This window comes from Folsomia candida, unplaced genomic scaffold, assembly GCF_002217175.1.
Source record: "Folsomia candida strain VU population unplaced genomic scaffold, ASM221717v1 Fcan01_Sc006, whole genome shotgun sequence".
In the NCBI taxonomy this organism is placed as follows: domain Eukaryota; kingdom Metazoa; phylum Arthropoda; class Collembola; order Entomobryomorpha; family Isotomidae; genus Folsomia; species Folsomia candida.
In genome coordinates, this window is record NW_019091198.1 from 1,533,880 (window position 1) to 1,559,387 (window position 25,508).

The 25,508-nt window shown below is 38.0% G+C and overlaps 3 protein-coding genes across 3 annotated transcripts; 1 reads left to right on the top strand and 2 right to left on the bottom strand.

Moving 5' to 3' along the window:
• Window positions 1–262: 262 nt before the first annotated feature.
• Window positions 263–1,552, top strand: LOC118436055. Its single transcript, XM_035853097.1, has 2 exons — window positions 263–1,132; window positions 1,219–1,552. The coding sequence occupies exons 1-2, from the start codon at window positions 781–783 to the stop codon at window positions 1,305–1,307; spliced, it is 441 nt and encodes a 146-aa protein (XP_035708990.1). The 5' UTR covers window positions 263–780; the 3' UTR covers window positions 1,308–1,552.
• A 344-nt stretch (window positions 1,553–1,896) lies between these two features.
• Window positions 1,897–3,919, bottom strand: LOC110850888. The gene is made up of 7 exons (XM_022098487.2): window positions 3,607–3,919; window positions 3,407–3,516; window positions 3,175–3,304; window positions 2,989–3,075; window positions 2,772–2,882; window positions 2,507–2,602; window positions 1,897–2,418 (listed from the first exon to the last, which is right to left on the bottom strand). The coding sequence occupies exons 1-7, from the start codon at window positions 3,784–3,786 to the stop codon at window positions 2,320–2,322; spliced, it is 813 nt and encodes a 270-aa protein (XP_021954179.1). The 5' UTR covers window positions 3,787–3,919; the 3' UTR covers window positions 1,897–2,319.
• A 3,887-nt stretch (window positions 3,920–7,806) lies between these two features.
• On the bottom strand, window positions 7,807–24,663 carry LOC110851312 (prothoracicostatic peptide). The gene is made up of 5 exons (XM_022099044.2): window positions 24,194–24,663; window positions 18,240–18,520; window positions 17,195–17,315; window positions 13,034–13,150; window positions 7,807–10,116 (listed from the first exon to the last, which is right to left on the bottom strand). Exons 2-5 carry the CDS (start codon window positions 18,417–18,419, stop codon window positions 10,088–10,090), a joined length of 447 nt encoding a protein of 148 aa, XP_021954736.1. The 5' UTR covers window positions 18,420–18,520; window positions 24,194–24,663; the 3' UTR covers window positions 7,807–10,087.
• Between the last annotated feature and the right edge of the window lie 845 nt (window positions 24,664–25,508).

The following is a 25,508-nucleotide window of genomic DNA, read 5'->3' on the forward strand; positions in this document are numbered from 1 at the left end:
GGCGAGCGAGAATCTTTGTTTGTTTCTCTTGTCACCACGGCCACACCAAGCACGAACCCAAATCCAACCCGGGTTTGTAATCCCCGATATTATTATTATTTAGTAAATGCAATTTCATGATTATAATACAAATACAGTTTAATATTCTATATTTTGTATCTATTATTGAAAAAAACAATATGTATGCATGTATAATAAAAACATTACAAAGTTAGTATTTGTATTTTTGTAATTAATTAATTAAAATTGTTAATCCCGTAAATTGAATGTATGTAGCAATGATGGGGTACTTAATCTTTGCACTTCGTGTGACAAGTCAGGTAGACAAATGGTGCATTCCAAAGACACCCTAGATATATATCTAAAAGGCTGTTGAGGCCCTGAATTGAAAGGGAGAGCAATTAGCAAGCCCAACTTGTGAACAATGTAACATTAATAGTAAGTTGACAATTAACGGTGAAGGTCATTACCGGATTATTTCTGAGAAGGCGTAGTTCAATCTCTTGTGAATAATGTGTATAAATTGGACGATCCTAGTTAGTTAGTTATCACTTCCAACTTTGTTTCTCAGTTCATTTTGAATCTTTGCAGGGAGCAGTCTACATAAAGGGAATTTCCGTTTTGAGAATGAAATTCAAAATTTCCGACTTGAGAATGAGATTCAAAATTTCCGATTTGAGAATTAAATTAAAAATTTCCGTGAAATCATGTCCTTAGTAAAAGAAATCTTATACATATATTTTTCTGTGAAAGTGACGGTGACTGGGGGAAAGAACTAGAATGTTTTATTGTAGCATATCCTCGACATCCTGGAAAAGAATTAAAGCTTTACTATTTTTAATGATATTAATAGCAGAATTTATTTCGGAGAGTGGGGGGGTTGACGTTGAGTCCTTTCTACTCGATAAGGATGAGGATGACGAGTCTGATGATAGACGTGTGGGTGGGGCTCATATTTTTAACAAAAAGACGAGAAGATTGCTCCTAAGATTGTTTCGGAGACGGATTAAAATTCCAGAAAAAAGCTCCCTTTCCCTCGCCACGCAGGTCAGCAGGCCAAACATTTTCCCAGGATTGTTTAATCAAGAAGATGGTTTCATTACGGATGCCGTGGTTGAGGTTCCCTTGTGGCGTGAGTTGAGCAAAATTTACCAGTTTGCAGTAATATTTCTTTTGATGTGCAATGAAATGGATGAGATGCCCTAATTTTTCTTTTAGTGGACTTGGACGACTTTGCCGAAGCAATGTACGCAATCAACTCTACAGGTCATGCCAAAGCTGCCGGTTTTATTGGGACGGAACGGTGAGCGTTGAGGGTTTTTAGTTTAAAAATCGAGACGTACTTTTCCTCCTTCCTCTCATCTTTTTTTATTAATAATAAAAGATAATTGATAATATTTAGTCTACTTCATCATTAAAAGAATTCCTCTCCTTGTTGCATAGGTGCTTTTTGTACGCGAAATTGGAATGGCTCCTTGGACTGGTTGCTCAACTTTCTGAGAAAGTTGCTCATACTTGTCTTCTCAAATTCGTTTGCGAAACACAATCAATACACACATTTTACCCCGACTACCCAATCTCTATTGCCTTTGAGCTGATTCATCTCCTGTTGACGTGGGTTTATATATAAATTTTTAAGTTTAAGTTTAGATGAGAAAAGAACGCAGGGTGCATTGTGTGTTTCTTCTCATCCTGTAGACCCAGCTCTGGAACCGATGACCCGTGCTTCCAGGATTACGTGGTTGCCGAGAACAAAGGGAAAATGTACGGGAGATGTGACAGATATGATTCCGGTTGTCCTTTGAGCGTGGGCGGCGTTCTGATTCATAATTTTTTCCCTGAGATACCCACCACATCGACAATGTCGGCAACTCCACCACCACCACCGGTACAAAATTCGGAAAGATTTATGCAGCTCTATTCAATGTTTAAACATCTGTTATAAAATATGGAAAATGAATGTATTCAGAGACAGAATATTGGTAATTTAGTAAGTAACTTGATAGAATAAAGTGGTGTGCTAACAATAATCGCAAATTTTTTGGTTAATAATAGTTCATTTCTCCCATATTTCATATTGGCATATGCCAGAAATGAACCCATCAAATTAGCTAATTTTATCTTTTTGTGATTTTTTGCAAATTGCTTCAAAATTTTGTCTAAGAACAAGAAGTGTTAAGAACAACTCAAATTTAACGTTGCGAATAAATTGAGATTAATTTTTGCTACGCGATATTCCAGCTTCTGCTGACATGAGTAATTCATGTACTTATAATAAATTTATCTTATCTGACTTAAATATGATGCATTGCAAACTTTTCATGGAGACTCGCGAGTTTCAGCCCCATCAGTTCTATTGCGTTGCCCTTGTGGAACAGAACTAAGAAGTTCTGCCAGGTTGGCGTTAGAAAATCGTCTCTGTAATGAAACAATACAATTTTTAAGACATCACACCCGACAGGTTTTCAATAATAAAGACTGTCTGTAAACTAAATAAATATGTTACCGAATCTAGAACAATGTTGTTCATAAGGCATGCAAATCTAGTTAGGAAGTCACCCACTCCTTGCACCACGTCATTATCCGTTATGCATTTTACAGCCTGAAATTTCAAAATTTTACTCTTACATCCAGTCATGCAAAAGTAAATCCTAAATCCTATTCATAATTCTCTCCGCTTTGATCATTCATTTGCTTACGTCACGGGGATATACGGACCGTATAGCCTCTTAAAACCTCAAAAGCCCACTCGACCCAAATTAATCAATTACCTCCTGTTTATATGTAACACCATGAGCGCACCGGGCAAAATTCTGATACGGGTAATTGAACGGAGGTTCCGACACGAAAATGTCGTACGGCTTGTTTGGCAAGGATGAATCCTTTTGATTATAAATATGAACAAATAAGTGACATTTAGAAAGTGATTAGTTCGTCTACAATGTTAAGCCAATTAGCGTGAGGAGAATAAATTTGTGGCCTACATACCCTCAGTTTGGGGAGACATTCGGTGAAATACTCAGTTTTGGAGATGTGTTTGTTGAAACAGCCTTCCACTTGAGATATGTGATCGCTCTGCAAGGAAATGTATTCCATTTTCAGGTCACAAGGGATTAACACTTATCGAAATATACCAGACTTTCCAGCTTGAATGATTAGAAATGAAATACTTGCCTTAGAGGTCACGTTGCTTGGATGCTTTAACGTGTCGTTGAAACACACGTAACAGAGGTGAAAGTCCACAGTGCTATCAATCTCCCAACTTCTGTAGCACATGATCGTTCCGACTTGAGCCACCAGGAACCTTGGTTTAGTGGAAGAAAGAAAGGGCAAATCTCAAAGAAAAGTTTGTCGTGCGTGGGCGTTGAGATTGCCAAATATGACAGGATTGTCATTCATTGTTTACCTGCCAACTTCTTCTCGCTCGTCTTGAGGGGGTGGAGGAGTTGGTGGAAGGCTCAGAGGTGGAGGCGGCGTAGACGTCTCTTCATCCGCCAGAATTACAACCGCAGAGTTCTAAAAACAATCGTCAGTCAAGTTCTTGCATTAATTGAGAGCACAGTTTAAGGTTCATATTAAACGTATTATTAGACAGAAAAATAATACCTTTGGCTTGACATCACTGATTTTGGACCGGCAAGAGCCTGGAGTTACATAAAGTGCTAAAAGCAACAGAGCTAAAAGTGCAGGGCACTTCATGACGAGGACAAAATTTGCTTGTAATTCAGGGGTAGCGAAAATGTAAAAATCTCCTGTATCCAGCAATGCCTGAGCCACAATGAACATTCGCCATTCTCGTACTCACGGTTTTATAAAGTATTACACAATTTTCAGGTATGAATTTCCAGCATAATCGTGTGGAAAACACTCCATTTTTTTAATACCTTGCACTCTTGAGCTAATTACCTGACCATTATTAATTTCCCAACTTTGTAAGATAGCAAAATAGTGAAGATTACGAAGACTAAAAAGGTTTTCTGACAGCATATTATCAAACAAGGAAGAAAACACTACTTTTGATAAAAGTACTCATGAATGTGGAAATAAACTGTATGAACCATTGCTACCCACAGCATTGAATTATTTATTAAGCATTTGATGATGAGTGGAACAAAGCGTAGCATTAAGTTTACAATATGCGAGACAATGGAAATTATTCAGAACTTTTGACACGGGTGTATACAACAATAATGCATGAGCCATCTTTTACATGTGCTTATTACAGGGCAATTGTGCCGAGCGGTGGGGGATGATAAGATCTCTTATTCACTCGTGAAGAGGTAGCAAGTTCACAGTTCTTAGCCAATTTCGTCCTTGAAAATAAACTCGTGTGTACGTATCTCTTTCTCATTACAACAACAATCTAACGTGGCACTAGTTGGCGTACAAATTGTGTGCATGACAAATGCCTGGAAAATTATGTGCTTGGAAATTAAGTTGTCCAAATCCAGTCGCTGCAACGACTGTCATAATTATTTGACCATTCGGAAGTTCACATCCAGACAGCTTTCGGAAATTTCAATGCGGACAAACATGCAAAACTCTGTCTCATTTCCTGCCTTGGGCGCACAGGAAAAGGTCGTTTCATTCATTTCACTGCCAATTTTGCTACATGTACCAAAGATTAGAAAAGTTTCCGACTTCAACTTGGAATATGACTACAAGATTTGTGCATCAAATCTTTCCAAGAAATTTTCAGATTACCCAATTACTTAACAAAAATAAAATGATTCATAGCCTTACAAGGACTTGAATGTATGTACATCCGCCATAATAACATAATTCCTGTTCTGCATAGTCTTAGATTTTTTACACCGCAACTGCTCGACTTTTTCCACCAGTATTATCCATCCCGATGGGATTGTTGCAATAATGTACGGATGCAATAAGTATGTAGACAAGAACTGCTCTTGATAACGACGAGTTCTCAACTTGCAAAGATTCGCCTTCAAGGAGAGAGATGTTCAAAATCCACTCAACTTTGTTCCAGCCTGGTGGGCAGGCAGGCAGGAGAATCATGCGACTCAAGTGGTCAGTTTTTGACTGGATCTTTGAAATGATATTATAAAAAGTCAGCCATAGTTTGATAGCTTCTTTTTCTAGAAGGTTTTCCTTTTCCTCATCTCCACACACACAGTTTCTAGAAATAAAGCACTTCAAACGAAACCATCCATTGAACCTCGAACCCAGAGAAAGACGGTGAGTACAGTAAAATGCAATGATAACAAAGGTAGGAAGAAAAATCTATATGGCTCATCTGTCCTCTTTTCCCCCTTTTTATTAAGCTTGCCCCAAGTTCGCTTCAAATCAGAGCAAAAGCAAATTGTTGCTGAAATATTTCGTTAAAATCAGGGAAAGAGGAGAGCTTTTTGGAAAAGTGATTTCCTCGAGATTTTGATAGCACCCCTAGTTCAGGAGCAAGACATGGGCGTAAAATGTGTGTGGGTGTGCGAAGACAAGTGTGGAGGAAACCTTTCGCTTGGTTGTTAAATGGGGGAGTAGTGGAAGCTGTAGAGCATAATATACGTCTAATAAATCTTGAGCAATATTATTTTTAAGACTAAAAGAAGCGATGAATTATGCTACTCATGATCCACATTCTTGCCAACGCATTATGCATGATTCAGTATAAATTTGATATAATCGCAAGTTAATGTACTTATGTAAAAGATGAATAACAGACAAAAATCATTACGACAAACAAGAAATTTTTATATTTTTTATTTACATTCTCCACTTTCATTCGTAATTCAGTTTACATACTCCCACATTACTTTCATGTATTACGAATATGTATGTATCTACACACGCTGGACTAAATTTCCGACAGCCATTCCTTCCATTCACTTTATAATTGAAGACAAGGACAGCAATAACAAATGACACAGCGAGTGAGCGAACCAAACTCATCCGTTTGCAACAATTTCACAAAATGTTTAGTTTCAATGTTTAGTTTCATTTCTTTTGTCGCAACATTCCTTCCTCAGAGGAAAGAATAAGCAGAGAAAGGAAAAAAGCGGCCTTGGGCCGTCTCCACCAACCCAAGCCAAGAATTTCTTGGGCAAAGTTGTAGTTTTGTAATTCTAATGATGTATGCAAAAAAATATATGGAAATTTTGCACGAAAAATACGTATTTTAGTTATTTTGTGTTATTTTACTAAATTGATATTATACTTTTACTTACCTTTATTTTACCTCGTTGAAGTATTTTTAAAATAGCCAATCACAAATTGTTTGTTTTTCTGCATCTTTTGTTTACCAAGCATGAGATGGATTTGTACATATTTTTTAAGTAGCTCAAGCATTTTTGGGGAAAGGGTGGTGTGGGCGTTATGGGTCCTTCTTTCCTCGGAGAGAAGAAGGAATGTGTCTGCATACCGCTCTTCACAAGCTTGACTTTCTCCTCATCCATGGCACTACAGCAGAACAGAACAGGAGTTGTTATGTAAGTGTGCTGAACGTGGAAGAGCATAATAATGAATCTCACTCTAATCTCGCTTTCTGTCCTCCTTTCCGCTTCTCCTCATCGTCATCCATCAAGGGATAAAATTTTTACTGTTGCCTACGTCGTCTTCGAATTACATGGCGTGTAAAAAAATATGTATCACTTTGTACTGTACTAAATACACTGTTGCTTCTTCAGAAACGTCTAGATTTGCGTATTTAATGCGAAATGAAGAGATCCAACAACAGATAAGTGAATGGCTGAATTGGATTCGGGATGTAATTCAATTTCCTTCGCTAATTGAGAGTTTATGTTCATGCCGAAATCAAGGCGCAGTAGGACTGGAAATAGATAAAAGTCCACGATGTCGTTTGACTGTATTAACCGAATTATATGTGAAAAAAACTGCTGAAATGATAGTGGGTGGAATTCGTCATCTATCTTGATACAGTTTTTTGAGACTGGCGACGGGCCTGTTTGTTGAGTTTGTGATGGGCTGTTAAAGTCGTAAATGCTGCAGTCGTCGAATTTGTGCCATATTTTATTACATAATTGGCCCAGCAGCCCTTGTTCCTTTGCATAATTTTTAATTAATGTTCCCCGAAATTGTCCTTTTGCCCCAAGTTTATTGCTGGACCATGATAGAAAATGAGAACTTGATTGGGGGCAATTTACGGGTTGGATACATGGAACAAACTATGCGAAATCACTCGATGTGCTATATATCGTCACGAGCACAGATAAAATAATATGCAGACAGATCATGAATGACTGAATGAATTTCCTTGTAAAACGATCACTCGGACATAATTTATTGGATTCTCTGAAAATTTTAAATTAGAAAATATTTGTCATTCAATTGAATGTGTGGTTTATCAATAAATTCTTTATTAAAGTTCGGATTAACTTGATGTTTGTTGGTTTCTGAACCTGCAGAAGGGGGCTGATGCATGTACTACCCTTGAAGTTAGAAGGATGGGTACAGACTTACATAAATGCATAAAAAAGGGCAAACATCTTGTCAAGAAGACTGTCTCCAAACTCGGTGGTGAAAAAGAGTACCAAAGTTTCTTTCTGGTCTACATAAAATATAAGCATTTCTTGCCCTTTGGATTGAATTGCGGAAAAGTTTTTTGGCACAATGAGACAGCTTTTGACCAGTCGACCAATGCGCAAAAAAGGAATCAGAATACGTATTATGGGAAATATAATGTTCTCCCAGTGGACAAAAATATAGACGGATAAGCAGTTATGCAATTGTACAGGGACAGGGTCTACATTGTTGACTCTGTCCCTGACTCGGACTAAATGACGTTGCACCAGGTTTTTAAATAAATTGAAAGTTTCATTCACAGTTTTGTTCGAAAATTAAATGCAATATTAATTTATTTCATGAGGGTATACAATAATATGTAGCTAGCACCGAATTAGATACGTAATATTAGTTTTCATTTCACTATTCTAAATTCAATTTGGTAATTTATTTTTGCACCAATCAAGCAGGCGAAGAGCGAACCAAGCTTAAAAGTACACAAAATAACGAGAATCAGGGAAAAATTGTCCGAATTATAAAAATAAAATAAGAATTGGGTTTGGCCTTATTTGGGGTTGAACTAAATATGAAAATCATGTTCTTACTTCTAGTCTAATCGTAACCGTACTTTAATCTTTGATAGTTGTATATGTATGTATGTAACTGTAAAGGAGGGTCTGGGGGAAATCAAGAATTGGAAATAATCAGTTTATCCCTCACACCTCATTCTCTTTTTTTAGGTTATCCGAACTTTATGTTTCTCAAGAATCGTATTTCCTAACAATTCTATTTCCTACCAACCCTCAATCAACATTATTTTTTCATTAAAGGAAAAACACTAAGATAAATCGTTGTAAATCAAGTGCGAATAAGTTTACGACGAGCTAATTTTAATCCTGCTTGCTAAGTTTTCTTATACTCGACGCAAGTGAAATGCAATTATGTTACACAACCAAGAAGAATATGTACGTACGTGTAATCAATCATAGTCAGAATTCTATTTTTCTTGGCTAATATTAACTAAATTCACCCGCAGTCTACGTACTTAACTACTTTCTTTATTACCACAATGATTTTTTTTACTAATCTATTAGAAAATAGTCTCTTACATTTCAATTATACAGAATAAGTAGGCAATAGAAAGTTTGTAGTTTACAACATATTACACGTTTTATGGATGCAGTGTATATTTTTATATACGGTTTGACACAGGAGGATGAGGGAGCACATTGCTAACAAAATCCAAGAAAACTCTTTACTTAAACTTCCTACTTTATTTTTTCAGTTTTTCGCGTAGGTGGAACTAACAATAGAACAATGTACGTAAACTATTTAGTGCATGCACCAGAGGAAGGACAGATAAAGAAAAGAATAATTGATGGTACAGTGGCCAGAAGAATCAACCAAGTCGTGAAATCAAGAGGAATCCCCTCGGTAAAAACGGTGACAAGTGATCATTTCAACTTGTCTCAACTTGGCCACTTTGTTGTTTGACTGCTTTGTTATCTTCATGCTTCTTGCTGGTGACGAGTGCAAATAGACATATTTGCAAGCATGCCGTACTTTTTTTTACATTTTTTTTTGTATCCTGACTTAAGCTTATCAGTAGATAATCGTAATTCTATTTGTTGATCTAAAAGCTTAGGAAACAACTAATCGACATGAAAATTTTCGTTCTGGTGAATTTTTGGATTCCAAGTATTTTCCCTTCAGACGTACCAGGCTTTTTTTACCGCTAGTTAAGCTTGTACGTATACTAAAGTTAAGTTGATCTAAGCACCATATATTTATCCGTCTAATTAAGTAATTAACCTTATTACAAAACTAGTTAGAAGTGCCACAGAAGATAAGGTGATTTTATTCTTAAGCCAGACAGAAATCTTGGCATTAAAGTTCAAGGTATGTATTATAACAGTAGTGGTCAGGAATCAGAGATAGATGTAGAGAGAGAGAGACAATGTTTTTATTCAGATTTTCGTAAAGGACGTTTAGCTAGAATAAGGGTGTGTGTGTTGCCTAACATCTACATACATACATTTTGTTTCTTTAGTCGAGGGGCATAAAAGTTAACTTCTCTTGTTATCCCTGGGTTTTAGTTTTATCTTCAAGTGGGAGTTGGAACAGAGCGACCCTTTGGATGACGTCTTTCTACCTGGTGTATGTATTTATTTATGAGTAAGCATGTGTGGGAGGCAGAACATATAGATTATGTATATCGGTATTTTGTAGCAATCGAAAATTTGAGGAAATGTAAGCCGTGTAATATGCTAATCCATGCTTCTTGTTCTTCTCTTACTTGTTTCCATGTAGCACAGCGTTGGAAACAGGTTTGAAAAGTCTGGCTACAGATTTATAGAGCTAAGTATATCACGTGGGTGGAGAAATATACATGTGGTTATTTACAACTAGTAGATGACGATATATTTCTATAATTAATGAATGTATCGTGTATCAAATATGAAATCAATTCGTGTATGTATTTAGGTAATAATAATAATCCTCCTCTCAACGCTTCTTCTTACAGTAGAATAATAGTAGTAGTAATATAGGATTAAGTGGTAGTAGTCCTCGTAGCACCAGAATATTCACTCTTTCCAGAGATCACCCCTCACTCGGCTTCTGAGACTGGTTCATAATCTGTAAAAAGAGAGAAAGTGATGAAACTTGGCCAATGGTGCTCTCAACCAAAAAGCAAGTTGTATAGGAACAATCATTGAGGAAAAGTGTCCCAAAAAAAATTGAAGTTTTGACATTGGGCTTATGGACATGATCGCAAAGAAAAAGCTCGAAATGTGCATTTATTCAAATGTAAATTCAAGCCTATTATAAATTTCAGGAGAAAAAGGAGTGACATGCTCGATGATGTTGTTGTTGGGTAAAATGGATTGCATGATTGGATCGCCTTAAGGCAAACGCGACGACGATGACGACCACGACGACGACGAGGGATGGCAGATGACCTGATTTCTTTCTTATTAGACCACATGGCAAAAAACCACTGGTGGTGGCCCAACTTTCACTCTGATTACGTTTAGCTCTCCTTTTCTTAGATACCTTGCCTGATAAACAGGCTCAGATTCCCTGTTTCAGCGTTATTTAGTAGAGACATTAACAAACCCGGACATTTCTTTCCCTTCTGCCCTTTAAAACAAAAAGTTATCTTTCTCCACCACGCAGATTCATATCCGCATCGCAAATTGCCCTATTCCATAATCTTGTTGGAAGAGAAAGTTAACACAACCGCTACTTTCTTCAGCTACCAGTTGCATGTATTTTCTTTAGAAACTCTCTCCTATCAGCCAGTAAATTATCTTCTGCCACCTTAGTCAGAACTACGAAAGTTGTTTGAATGTTAAGACGGACATTTTTTAAAGCAAATTAATTTTCCCATATTTCGATAAATAGCTTTTGTCCTCTTCTGGGGATTATATATAAGGAGGAGCAAAATATTTTTAGAACTACATCAGTAAAATATTATGCATATACTATTGATCAGATTGTTCGATTACAGTAAATGAAATAAGAATGGTGTGATTTAATGGAGCAAATAGATACTTGTCGTCATCAGCATGAGACTTGTTTCTATTTCTTACACATTAGCTTACGACTACTTGTGAGCACTTAATTTGAGGGGATTTGAACAAAAGTAAAGTAAGTATTTTCATAGACCAAAGTCATGCTAGAACATTTCACATTTGACTTTGAGGTCAAATCGTAAAGAGTATTGCGGCAATCTTGAAGGCAATTGGATACGAAGAAGTTAATGCAGCAATACCATTTAAATTTAGGAAGGAATTTGAATACATAACACGTGCTATAATTACTTTGTTAAAATTTGCTCTTCCAACAAAGTAGCGTCCAAAACAGTTAGTTACTTCTGACACATTTCTTATCTCGAGAGCAGATTGACATCAACTGGATCTGTATCAGAGTGCACCCGAAAAATACATGTAGGTGGACATGAAGATAGCAATGTGTGTGGGTTGTGTCTTGATCTCGACGTTCCAGACTTTTCATCTCTTGCCCTCTATTTCCATCTCGGCGTCTGTGTCCTTTTTCATGTTGGGACGACATGCCCTATTGCCCAACAAGTACTAAAAGGCTCACAACCATTTGTGCTCTGGTGAGTGCTTCTCGTATGCAGAGCAATTAAAATTAAAATCTATGCCCCGTGAAATGACGCCTTTTCTTGGACTATTTGACAAGCTTGTGGTCGTGATGCATAGGGAAAGCTGAGCAGAGGGGAGCAGTGTGTTGTTTAATAATCAAATGACAGCCTTGGGTTTCCACTTGCTGTCTCTTGCTCGACCATCATTACAAGTTAATCATTATTGTGCACGTCACATAATCCGGCAGCACAACATCATAACCCTTCAAGACATTTATTCACCAAGAAAATATACTTAGGTAAAAGACCGTGCATGTCAATTAAGACCCACAAATCGAGGGGTAACCAGTTTACTCTTGATGGGCAGCAGTTCCATCCCCAGCAGTTCGTAAAAGAAGCTTTTAGCCTCGCTGAGCTACTCGTGAGCAATATTTTGGAAATGGGGACTCTCTCTAATTCGTGCCATCCAACCAAACCGGACAGAATATTGTGTTGCGTAAGTAATTAAACATTGCGAATCGATTGGTTGACAGATAATTGATTGAACTGAATGCCATGATAGTAAGGTAGCAAAATACTTGGCAAAGTTTTAGTCAAATGTAAATATTGGCACAATTCGTCCACTATTACGTTCTCTGTTTGTCATACCTTTAATGACTTGAGAAACCATTCAGCAACAAAAGCACCCAAACTTTTGAGCATCCCCTACTTAATTGCTGAAGAGGAGGGAGGCAGCTGCGAGATAACTAGTTTTTCCAGCTAGGAGGGGGTGTACAAAAGCAAGTATTGTATTTAGAAACGACCAAGGATGTTGATCCATTCAAATTTCCTATCCTCTCAAATGTATACATAAATGTTATCAAAATGGTTCGAAAGTACCTATCAGTGTGCTTTTTGAGAAATGATGCATGTCCCTGCAGTAGAGCAGTGTCAACAGACGAAAGATATGCAATGACAAGAAATTGCATGATGGAACTCACTCACTCACTCACTTCACTATCCACGAGATAGAAATGTCAGAGCAAACATTGAATAATCAAATAGTTTGTGCAACATCGATCTTTTTCTTGTGTAATCAACAAGTAATTAAAATGGTTGCGATGCTACTTGAGGGAAAGAAAAAAATTTTACACCAAGGTAAACAGGGATTTTTATATTTAATTACGCACTAATAAAAATACTTGTGCCAATCATCGAACAGTGATACAACGTAAATGTCATGCACACTTAAATGTATTTGAAGTTAAGAATGACATGTATCACTTATCACGCCAATTGGAAAGCCTTTCTTCCTGAATTTTGAAACACTTCGGCTGTTAAATAAATAACAGTAATTTGGTTTAACTTGTCAGAATGCAAGTCTTGAGTGGCACAAGAATCTAATAAATTTATGAGCCAAATGCATGCAAATTGCTGAAAAGACTGGTTTGATAGACAATGACTTACCCATTGGAGAGTCGGACCGTTTTCCCCATGATTTTGACAATTTTCCCCAAGACCGCTTTCCCCACAATCCTTTGAGATTATTCCAGCCACCCACTGCCGCCCTCTTTCCCCATGACCCTGGAATAAAATACAGAATGATGTAGCACACCTGTTTAAATATTAATAATTAGAAACTCAATTCTTGTCAGCGGGAGATGTCTGACTCATTCAATTTTACATCAGGCATGAATTGTGGTTGAGGTCCATTATTATGTTCTGTTTGCGTGCTGCCCTTGCCAGACCCTCTACAAAACACATATCAGAAACGTGTCCATGTGGGAGTTGACAATTGAGTTTGCTCCTTGTCCTTATTACGAAAGAGAAAGTATTCAAAAACCGCGAGTATTACAACAACTGTGGAATTTTGGTGAAAAAACATCCATTCTATTTGAACACTGGAGGAGAACACGAGCAAATTATGTGTAAATTAGATCACTTCCAGTTGAAACTGATGCCAGGATATATTGTGTGGTGGTACTAATTTCAATGCCCTTTCAATGCCCGTACTGAACCTGCGGTCGCTTGTGGTCACTCGCACGCTCTATGTGACGAGCGGCATAGGAACAACTCCACTTTAATTAACGGAATGTTTTACAAACCCGGAAACTTTTGCAGAGTCGAAATTTTTGGAGTTGACTGAATTAGGCCGACATGATAGCGGACGATATGGATTTGGTTACGGATTACGAAATTTCTACTACGTATGACTGCCAGCCAGCATGGTTTATTCCTTCATGGTTTTAAAAAACTTTCTCATCCATCCCACATCGTCCACCCATCCATCACATCTCAGTTGACTCTCTTCCACCAACGCAATTGTCAATTCAACAAACTACAAACTTTTATACACACACCTAAATCCACCCCAAACCGCATTGATCCAATAAAACAATCAGAAAGGTGAGAAAATGTCAAATATGTCCTCCCACCATTAGCGCTGTTTCTGCTGCTGCTGCTGATGAATGAATATTCCTTCTGCTGTGGATTTTATGATGAATTATATGGCAGGATTGACAGCCTCAGCTGGTGTGAATGTGGGGGGTAGATTTACGGACACCGTATGTCTTGCCATAAAAAATCAAAAAGTGAACGCATCGAGGAGCGAGGACGAAGGTATGGAACATACGTGACACACATGAGCTGACTCCTTTAATTAATTCCACACTCTGCTCATTCTGCCGGAAAATCCTGCTTGAAATCTCATTCTGAAACGGATCTATTTTCCTCTAGTTTGATCCAGAAAGTAGAAATGCAATTTACTCGGATAAATTCATCCCCTGGTCGCATCGGATTATCTGGGGTCCAATTTCTTTCCCCTCGATGGCTATTTATTCCATTAAATTCACTTGTGTCACAACCATCCAAATCAACACACGAGAGTAGGATAAGCCCAAGATGGGATTGATTGCCAGATATTAGGTGTGATGCTAATTTTATTTAGCATGTCAAATAATTCGCCCAATTTCCATTAAGGCAACCCAGCTTGAAGAATTATTTATGTCTCCCCCGAATCATGTTCGGACGGGTGGGTCAAAGTGGTGAACCTTTTTCTACGCTGCAAGTATGTACGTAATTCCACCATTTCATTACGCCAACCTCGCCCACGAGGCATATTACGTATGTTATTATACACCCCAAGAAACAAGGTGGCGTCGAAATGGAGATGATAAAATGGTGTTTAGTATTCATAAATTCGAACTTAAGCATCACCACAAAACAAATTTGCCTAAATTGGCGTGAGTGAGCCAGGATTTGAGATGACATCGAATCAAAGCAACCATCAATCCAACCCAGTTAAATAAAATGCAAACAGATGGGTCGTGTGTGCGGATATTAATTCTAACGTTATTGACAAGAAGATAAAATAAAATGGTGTAATTCTGATATTGCAAATCCTGCATTTATTATTTATTTCGTATCTCGTGTGCACATTACGTGTTGCCCGAAATCCCCTGGCTCGTCCACTTTCACCAAATTTGATGACCACCAACGCGGACAATAAATATTCACCATTACTCCTCGCCTGCATTTAACTCCTCGTCCACGTCCGTACAAAGTGCAGGCTGTGATAATCGTTACCAATGTTAACTGCTCGATGCATGCAGTGAGTTTGGGTGTGCATCAAGTAGTACGAATATCTCTACAGTTGGCAGCATTACTTTGCGTTTATTTGTTACCGTCTGTCGCGTGGAGGTGGAACAACAAGAAGTCATTTACACCATCGCCATGGGATGTGGGTGAATGACAAAGTGTAAATTTTACGACTTGTACTTTTCTCTCCTGTTCCCTTCCTCCTCCTTTATGAGATATGCTGGCAATAACTTGTCAATCAAAATTGGTCTCCCTTTTTTCCCAAATGGTCGTACATTCAACCTGTATTATATTTATCATAAAGTATTCTAATATCATAAAATGTGAAGGAAACAGTACAGTTAGTTCTGATGTTTCGAGTTCAATCTCAAGTTTGAGCAATGCCTGTGATAAAAAAATATCCTTGAATTCCTATTGTGTCTAATTTTCATGGTACGATTAAATTCATAATATGCATGATATGATCCAAATACGTCATAACTTTCGTCATATGAAACTTAAATTTGCTCTTTAAAGCCGATTAACCTGTAATTATCTTATGACTGAAAACTTTTAAATATAATAAACTAGATTCTGATATGAAATAGTTCATCTAAATTTATTCAGTCTCGTTGAAAAAATTCAGCCCAGAGTCCTACTTTTTCTCATCTCGGAAGTGCTATCTTGGCAAATCTAGTTAAAGCATAATTCCAACCTCACCTCGTGGTCAAAGAAAAAAATCTCGATACTAAAGCAAAAAAGGACCCAAATAATGCTAAGACGGAAAAGCAGAGCGACATATGAGTCGGAATGAGAGTGAAAGTGAAATTCAGAGAAGAAGGCACCACCACATCGTCGACCGATGAGGGTGAGACAGTTCATTTATTTCTGGACACTTGAAGTTTTTTCTCGCGGATAAGATAATTGCTTTTTGCTCTCTTGCCACAAATTCCAACACTTTCTTCCTCCTCGTCGAGATTACCAGTTTCCTGTTATTATTATTACTATTATATCGCTCCTGCCACCGCCTGCTCTATGCGGGGAAAGTTATTATAATGGACACGAGAAAGGAAAAATTTTGTCAGCCAAACTGAGTCGCGGACATGGTTTGCTCTATATGCGACTCCCAAATCAAAGTCGCCCTTTAGATATGTCCCATAATAATCTTTGTTCCGCAATAATACACGTTATAAGTATGCTGTCTAAGCTGCTGGTCGGTTGTTCTCAGATTTTCTAGTGAATGGCTTGAGCTGAGAAGTGATATATTATCTATATTGCACTTAATCTTATTGCAAGGCTAGCATAATATGGATGAGGGACGACGATGTGGAGGCGGATGATGAGAAAAGTTGGGTTAAATGCGATTTTATTGTGTAGTCCCAGAGTTCGATTTGGGGGAGGAAAGCAAGACAAGATTTTAGTTTTGTCCTGAACTGGTTTCAAAATATGTATTGTCAACAATTCACATTCCCTGTGCCATCCATCCATCCATCTATGCAGCAGGGTTCAGAAACATACGTATTCAACTTTACTCAACCTCAAATCCTTAGAGTGAGAGCGTATTAGAATCTCACTCAGCACTTGAATTCAACTTGAGTTGCTTTCTCCCCGTTTGAATGTCAAAATCTCTGCTTTGTGTGTGCTATGGAAATTCACTCAGCCGTCAAAATATCTGTCCAAAAGTAGAAATGCTGGTTTTGAGAATTTGGTTCAGTAATATTCCATATTTGCAGAGTCTTAAGGTCTACGCGGGGGTGTAAGTTTTGCTGATCTGGTCTAAAAACAGTAAGTTTGGAGAAGGTTAAGCCTTACTGTTTTACTAAATTTAGTACTCGACGACATACCGGTGGGGTTATAGATTAAATAGATGTCAGCTGTTATTTTACATCATCTTTGCAGGTTATTCACCGTTTATTGCAATACATACATTGCAAAGCTTCTTTCAATACTGTGCAGCGACATGTTTGGCTCCAACTTAACGCATTGTTGTTGAAGAGCAGTTAAGTTAATGGAATCTGGAATGGGTGCAGGTTTGGTTGGTTGGTTGCTTACCTTTGAACTTTCCCCATTCTGGTCTCTTCTCAATCCCGTCCCAAGCATCTTCTAGCTCGGCGTCATCTCGCTTTCCCCAAGAGCCACTCATTTTGTCCCATCCCCTCTTGCCCCAAGTGCCCTGTCACAATACAAAACCAAATTGAGTCGGAAATCCACACAATTGCCATTCATAAATGGAATGGATCCCATAAACTACTACAAACTACAAGTAATTTCAATTGTAAAGTTATGTCGGCCAGCTTCCGCATGTCAAGGCGTCAGTTTACATTGGGTTTTATATTCCTATTTCGGTTGAATAAATCCTCGAGTGTGCAAACCCAATATATTTCATGTCCTCGATAACTGGTATCATATCTGCTTGCCTCATCACAAATGCGTGGGTGGGACATTTTTTGTGCATATTTTACTTGCAGAAGTTTCCTGGCCTTGAATATTTATCTTAACTATCAGTTGTATGCACAAAAGGATTACTTTGCGTTTAAGTTTTAAGAGGAGTTTCTCCTTGTCAAGCAAGGCTGGTACGTGGTTTGGGTGGCTGCGGGAGAGGGGAAAGTGAGTGCTACACATACACTGCAAAGTGAAAGTCATTCCTGTGTAAATATGAATACGGACGTGTTCTCGAATAGAAAATGAGACAACATGAACAAACGTTTATGTTCTACATCCTGAACGTATTTATCACTTTACTTTTCAACGAATACTATTTTCAAGGGATTTTTCTCCCATGTGTTGCAAAAACTAAACACTTGAGAAGAAAAGTATTGTAGTAGTTGTCTAACGAATAGAATTTATTGGCAGTTTCCGTTCTAGAATTTTGCAGAATACATTTGCAACAGATGCTAAATAAGTGAATGGAGTTGCAAAATGAGACGAATGGTTGGGTTGCATTTACATTATTCTCGTATTCTGGGTTCTGTTTTGACCACAACTTTTTTCACCAAGGGCAGTAGCACACTTGGTTCTCTTGTTGGAGAGGAAATTCCTCGAAAAGGGGAAATGTTTTGAAAAGCCTACGGAATAAGCAAAGTAAATGAGCACTCACTTGCATATCTTTCCATCCTCGCTTGCCCCACGACGCCCCAACGTCCTTCCACGCTCTTTTACTATTAGAAAGGTCTTCATCCTGTAAACTTGTGGCTTCTTGGGAAGAAGCTGTGGTGGAGATCAGGAGGAGGAGGAACGCTGATGCACTCAGAATTATCCAGCAGTTAAACGAATTCATTTTTCTTCCGTCGAGACTTGTGTGTGTTATTCCAAAAATTCCCTTTCTTCCCGTCGTTCGAGTAGTTTGCAAGAATCAGTAGTTCCGTCAGGTCTGGCTACCTGGAAATACACGCAAGTAAATAGTTGTGAATTTATAAGTTGGGAAATTTTGTTGCACGAGTAAAGTAAACTTGCTTATCTCTCAACTAATTTCAGGCTATTAAGTACCGGACAGCCAGGTGAACACAGTTGTTGCCATCATACTTACGAGACGACAATTACGTGAGCGTCCGTAGTAGCAGCTAGTATTAATTCTACAACGTAGTCGAAAACATGCCTTTCACTCCTGGCTCTGTTTTATCGGAAACTACTAATCCGAAATCAATACGAGAACCATCAATTATTATTATATCGAAGAATCAATCATTTATGGAGGCCAAAACTTTACGATTTTACCGTCATCGGATATTTAGACCGATTTTGTACCCAGTGTTAGAAGTGCTTTAATAATATAAAGGTATTTAGTATTCAAATGATGCATGCATATTTGCATGCATACGTACATATTTGTGAGGTTTGTCTGCTTTTCTGATTATGATTTCTTCACGTAATGCACTCGACTACATGAATAAATAATTTGGCAGAATTACATATCATCTTTCAGATGATTATATGTAGTAAAAAACCTTCACTTAATATTCTTATTCTTGATTATATTATATCATAATGATTTTGCATATCCTCTATTTTAAACGAAAGTTCATGAACTTTCGTTTAAAAACTTTGGGTTTTAACTTTTCTTTATATAGAATTTGCTTAATATTTATCTACCATCTTTTTAACTTCCTGATTAGCACAAAGGCAAAAAGATACTTTTTGTATCTTAAAGAATCACATAAATCGGTATTCAAATATGAAGTTCAATCGCAGTATGAGTTGATGAATGTGTAGAATTTAGGAGATAATAAATATGTTCAAGATTGAGAAGAATTTATAGGAAAAACTGTTTGCCTGTATTTTTTCCTATGACATTTATTTGAGGTTCATTACTGCATAACGAAATGGCCTCGCCAGAAAATATGTATGCACCTGAGACTCATTTCCAATATATTGGATTACAGCACAAATCTCGACGAAGGAATATCCATTCAACCCTCAAGCAAGTTTTTCCTCAATAAATTAGTGACTAATCAGAGGATGAAAGGCGACGGAGTTTTAAATTTCATTATTTTGCGTTAACAGAAACTAACACCATCAGAAACGAGGTCTTTCTTTCAATGGTGTGACGAACTCGTGGAGTGGATAAGTGCCAATCTCAGCCGCACATCCGGCCATAGACTTTTCAGATTTTCATGAATATTTCATCACCTTGGGAAAACTTTTATTTAATAGAATACATTCATGCTGCTCAAGTGTAAGGTGACTGTTGGACTCCGATATGGCTCTGGTGGCGATGGTAGGTTGAGGGTTACCAAAAAAAAACTTTGATGGTTTCACTTTCACTCCTCTTCTACGTACGTACGTAGACGATACACGGACAGATGAAGTAGGTCTTGGCTTCACCAAATGGTCTCATTTTTCAAAGGCGTAGTAGTAGAAGTAGCGTAGTAGAGAAGTTCGCATTGGAACGCATATTTCTTGCATGTGCTCTAAGTTTGCATGCATGTTAATAGAATGGTGTGCGTTAAAGAAAAATTGTTCGCCATTCTTTTCTCTTAAAGTTGATGTATTACATAATTCAACGAAATTCGCACTTTATTTAGCCATCAGTTAGCATATAGCTAGCATTCATTTTCTCAAGTATTATTCCCTTTTCACTGAACTAGATATTAAGAAATTTAGGACTTACATAACTATAATGTTTAGTTGATTGTTCACCATCGAATAATAGAAAGGTCTTAACGTATCATTAATCTTTGATAATAATAAGTTTATACTGTTAATAATCTCATTCTCACTTTGCCTCCAAGTAACCTATATACCTGTTATTTCATTTATTGGTAATTAAATAGATAATTAGTAAACAGGAACTGGTTTGAGCTCTTTCCTTTATCAATTCATTGCACCGATGAAACATTAATATATCTACGTAATCCCAGAAATAACCCACAAACTGCGTATTCATATTTGTTAATGTTACGATCTTGTGAATCTATTTTACTACGACGGGAGCAAAAGCAGGTTGCAAACGGATTTACTACAACCAACTTCTGAATCGAAATGCCAGAAACAAGACGATTAAACTGAAACGCACAAATAAATGTAATCGGTTTCATCTGGTCCACCTGTTGTTCCTATTCAGCTGCCGTGCATAGCAGAATTCTCGTCTGAATGCCTATATTTAAATTCGCTCTTTCTTCTCTGTTAGTAGTGCCACATTGTTTTCGTCTCGCGTGGGCAAATTAATAGCATAATGTGTGAATCAAATCAGTCCCACGCTGGAAATGAGATTAAATTATGTGATATTCAAAGTCTCACTGAATTTGGAGTCGTGCACGTCACAACTTTCGCTTGACGTCGTGGAGGGAGAAGACACAGAAACATCTCAATCAACATATTTCGAAGCAAGTAAATGGCACCTCCAGATAAAACTAATTGCAGTTTAGTTGCCTTTATTATTCAAATTATATATTTAGAAGACCGGAGACGATGGCCAGGCATGGAGGAAAACTATCTGCCTGAATTAGAATAAGAAAACAGAGAGCAGAACCTGTGGTGGTGAGACGGAGTGGTCCATCCCGGCCTCCAGGGGGAAATAAGAAGAAGATAAGCCCTGCTCTGGGTAAAACAATGACATTCAACGTTCAAAAGACGCTTGAAGCTAAACCGACAGGAAGAAGTGGTTGATAGACTTTCTCTCCTGCTCTCACAACCAGTCAGACCACCCATGATACCTATACGACGATACGATGATGATGACAGCTTCCTTCCTCCTAGGCATGCAATTGTAGTTCGCAACAGTCTTGTCTTCTGGTCTGGTCGGATATTTTGTTCGGAAATTGTGATAGGATTGCTTTTTTTCTTACTTTCTCCTCTGTAGGATGAGTTCGGAGTCGTGTGGTTTGGTGGGGAAATGAATATTTTTTCATATGTAAGGAACATGCATTGCAAATTCTCGGCGAAAAATATGGATTCCGTTTTCGGCCTTTTGAATGATAAGATGAAACTCGAAATTAGCTTTTGCCTGCTGCTGGTAAATCTGGAGCAAACGAGCAGATAAAACAAGCTCGTTATGAATACCGATTTCATAACAGGACAAGAAGATGCTCAAGTAGGAGATTAATATGTAGAAGTAGACAAAGTTCAACTCTTTTATCCCTCCGCCTACAAAGAGATGGGAAAGGTAGCCATAAAAATATACAAAAATTCTGCCTTCTTTCTGCGGTGGTGAAAGTTGGTCTCTGTGCTCCTTCTAATTTTGTCCGCATTCTCACATATCTGACGTACTGATTTCGTCCACTGTGTTAGAATTGGACTGGTCAGTCAGAGATCCAATTCAATCAGTGACTTTTTGTTAGCAGGGAGCGAGTGGACTTGCCAAAAGTAAGTTCAAGTGTGGATGAAGCCAAAAGAATAAAAAAAAAACTTTGTGAAATATGAGAAAAGTTGCAATACTCGTCCCTTGAAGAAAAGAATACAATGTAAATCAATTCCATCGGTTCTTGGCAGGAATATAATTCGTCGGCCAACTCAAGTACATAACTAAATTGAGCATATTCTATCCACAACTTTATGTATTCTGAACGACTATTCTCGACTTTTGGGATTCTGAGACGTGCTTTTGGGGCAAAACGAGAGTGTGGAGAAAGTAACAATTTCTACTTATCACCGTCGTCCGTACGAGACCTATCACTGCGATGCTTGGTATGGAAATGTAGTCCAGTATCTTGAACAGTCCTTCTTTATTATTGCTCTCGTGACGTCTTCTTATCTACTGTCATCATGTCAGAAGGCGAAACTTCTAAATTGCGATGAAACATTTCATGATGATGTTCTATTCAGAACTTGATATGGCGTAAATAAAGTGTTTCGCTACCCGTTTGGACGCAATTCGATTTATCTTGTCAATTCAATCATTACATAAATCACCTTTCTTGCTAGAAATTGAACGAAATAGTGACGAAGGGCAATTGACATGGTTTGAAAATTTTAAGCCAATTGCGCCCGGCAAAGATACATATATTCAAAGTATGAAATTGTACTCAAATTGGCACAAACTATTTCTTCGTTTGCACCATTTAATGGACTGATTGGTCTGATGTGACACGTTGATTGAATTGTTGTTGATGGGAAATTGCTTTACCTTTGCTATGCATTAATCTGGAAGCAAGGTGTCCAGTTCTTTGACATGCCAGTGGACTGTATCTCTCTCTGGGTGAAAGTATTAAGCAACTTTACCAGAATACTAAATGTGCCACGCTACATGCAAATATTGAGTCTTAATGTTGTAGTTTTACTTTTATTTGTGAAACAATAACCAAAAGTTGACAATGCGGTGGTTGGTGCACAAAAGACTGCAAAAGTTCATCGTCGGAGACAAAACTAAATGCAGGCTTTATGTATGCAGACCTCGCCTTGGACAATCCAACACGCTCGACGACGCTGATCGATTGGCTTATGATTCCACTAATACTTTTGATTTCCAATGCAGTGCAGCAATTTCTCTTGTCGATGTAGATTTGTGTGGTTGGGGAAAGTGGTAATTTTAGCCGTATTTTCATTTTGAAGGTCAACCCCACAAGCAAAACAATTGCGCTCATCATTAAACCTATATGAACCGAATGGTGGAAGGCGTTTATAATTAAGTTTTGAATTTTCATACTTCCCATAAAAATAGACTTGTAAGTGGCCTGAAAATTGGAGTATCAAATGAGTAGATTGGTGTTGCAGAAGCTTACTATTTCTGTATTGCTGTTACGTAAACTCCTCTCGCCAAAGGTCGAAAAAATGCAATATCAAATGTACGACATGCCGTCTATCATCCTTGAAAATTAACTTAAACGTTTCATGGATAAATTGCGACGCATAATCAAGATTGCCTTCAACCTTGATCCTTCGGTGGATTGGTAGACATTATGTTTAGCATCATGCTTGAATAATAATAAAAAGTTTCAATTCGACGTTCTTGACAAACTCGACCAAAACACTTATTTTTTCTTTTCACTCTAAGTTTTGCATGTCCATTTGCTTTTCAAATATTATTCATTCGAACTCTTAATTTTTTTTGTTAACCAACTACTTTTCATTGTAACTTTCTCTATTGTGTGAAACCCTTTCACGACTACTAAACATTGCTCTAAAATACACACCATAATTCTGCCAAGGTGGCTTGATTTGCGTTTCCCAATAATAAGGAATGATGCTACCACTTCGCATGCACGACCACCACAACTTTAGTTTAACATGCATAAACTTGGCACAAAATGAGACAACGAGAGACAGAAGGAGGTTTGGTTTTCTTGTAGCATGTATATTCTGTATTATGCAAACCATGTAATTACGAAATGCTATTGACGAGACAGAAATTAAGATGGTGAGATAATAAATACACGGAATTATATAATTTAATGATTAGTTGAGTCCTATAAACGAAGGAATTCTTAAGAAATCATGCATGTCTACCAATTCTGAGGAATTTCATGCTTTAAACAATACATATATTCTTTTTATGTGAAATTCTAAAGTTTTTCAACTTGTTACGTAAAAAGTTGTACGTCTCAACTTGCACCACTAATGTTTTTCTTTTACCACAAAACGATGCGTAGAGAAAACAAGTGATTATTTTGATCTTACCCAAGTGAAGAATCCTCGCCTGTCCGCCTTCGTGCTGCAAGACCGTGTGATTCGGAAAGGGTTGGTGAGAAGACACGAAAGTGGCAAAACTTGGATAACTGGAGTCGGCTTTCTTGATAGATCTGGGCAGTCCAATTTCCCCTCTTTTTCTCGTCTGTGTACGATCCGACGATCTCGCTGGACAGGTGTGGTTACTGGTGGATGCTTAATGCGATGCTAAGCGTGGGTTAATGAGTGATGAAGTGGAGGAGAAAGAAATGGAAAGAAAGAGGATTTAGTGGTGGACTACAGGATTAAGAAGAACGGAGCACTCTATCTTTAATTCGTGAGATTAGTCCTGAATTATTTTCCGTGTTGCTTTCTTTCTTCTTTCTCTTCGACAAGAGACTTGGACTCGGCTGGAGTGTAGTTTAGTGTTTCAGCGACCAAGTGGAACTCAGGCTTCTCACTCCCAACTCACCCTCTATATAGCTCGGTTTTGGACCCACTGCACGACCTGCCACCACCACCACTGCCACTGCCACCCTCTTATCGTCCTCCTCCTCCTCCTCTTCCTATCCGCCCGTATTCGTCCACCTTAAGGTTGCGGAACGGCTTGCTGGAAATCAACGCGCATGCAGTGAGGTGGAAGAATCCCTTATCAATATTTCTGCAATAACTCCCTGGACGCTAGGAATTGAAATATTAGGACAAGTTGCGGTTCTAGAGTGGTTCTACAAACCAAGCCATATTTGTACCGGGGGACAAGGAGACGGGGTTCGGACATGACTCATAAAAGTGTGACAAGGAAGACAATGGACGAAGATTGTGTACGTGTGACAAGCTCGAGTAGTGGGAAAGGATTTTGCAAAGCTTTCCTCCTTTTGGTCGGCCGGAAATTCCTCCCCCTCATTTCTCCCTCTATCGTCCAGCACTCGTGGTCGGGCTGTGCTTATTTCTTCTTAATTGCTTCTGTCGAGTTTGCTGCTCTCCTCAACTACGTCACATACACGGCATCTGGTTAAAACTTGGCTGCGTCATCATCGTCCAAACTGGGAAGGACTATTGTAATTTGGATTAGTTTTTTATTACGGGTATTCTCATTCAGTCTCTCACCTTTCGTAGGATGCACTGCTGTGAGGACTGATTTGCTGTATATCAGGATCATTTCCCGAATTTTTAGTCATTAGTGTGAGCTAAATTAATCTGAAATATGATTCACCCAATATTATTCAGATGCTAGTTCACCAATTAGTGGGAATTTAGTGGGAATGGTAATGAAGAGTAAATAATAACCATTATATTAATAACTAAGTTACTTCGGACAGTGTGCAAA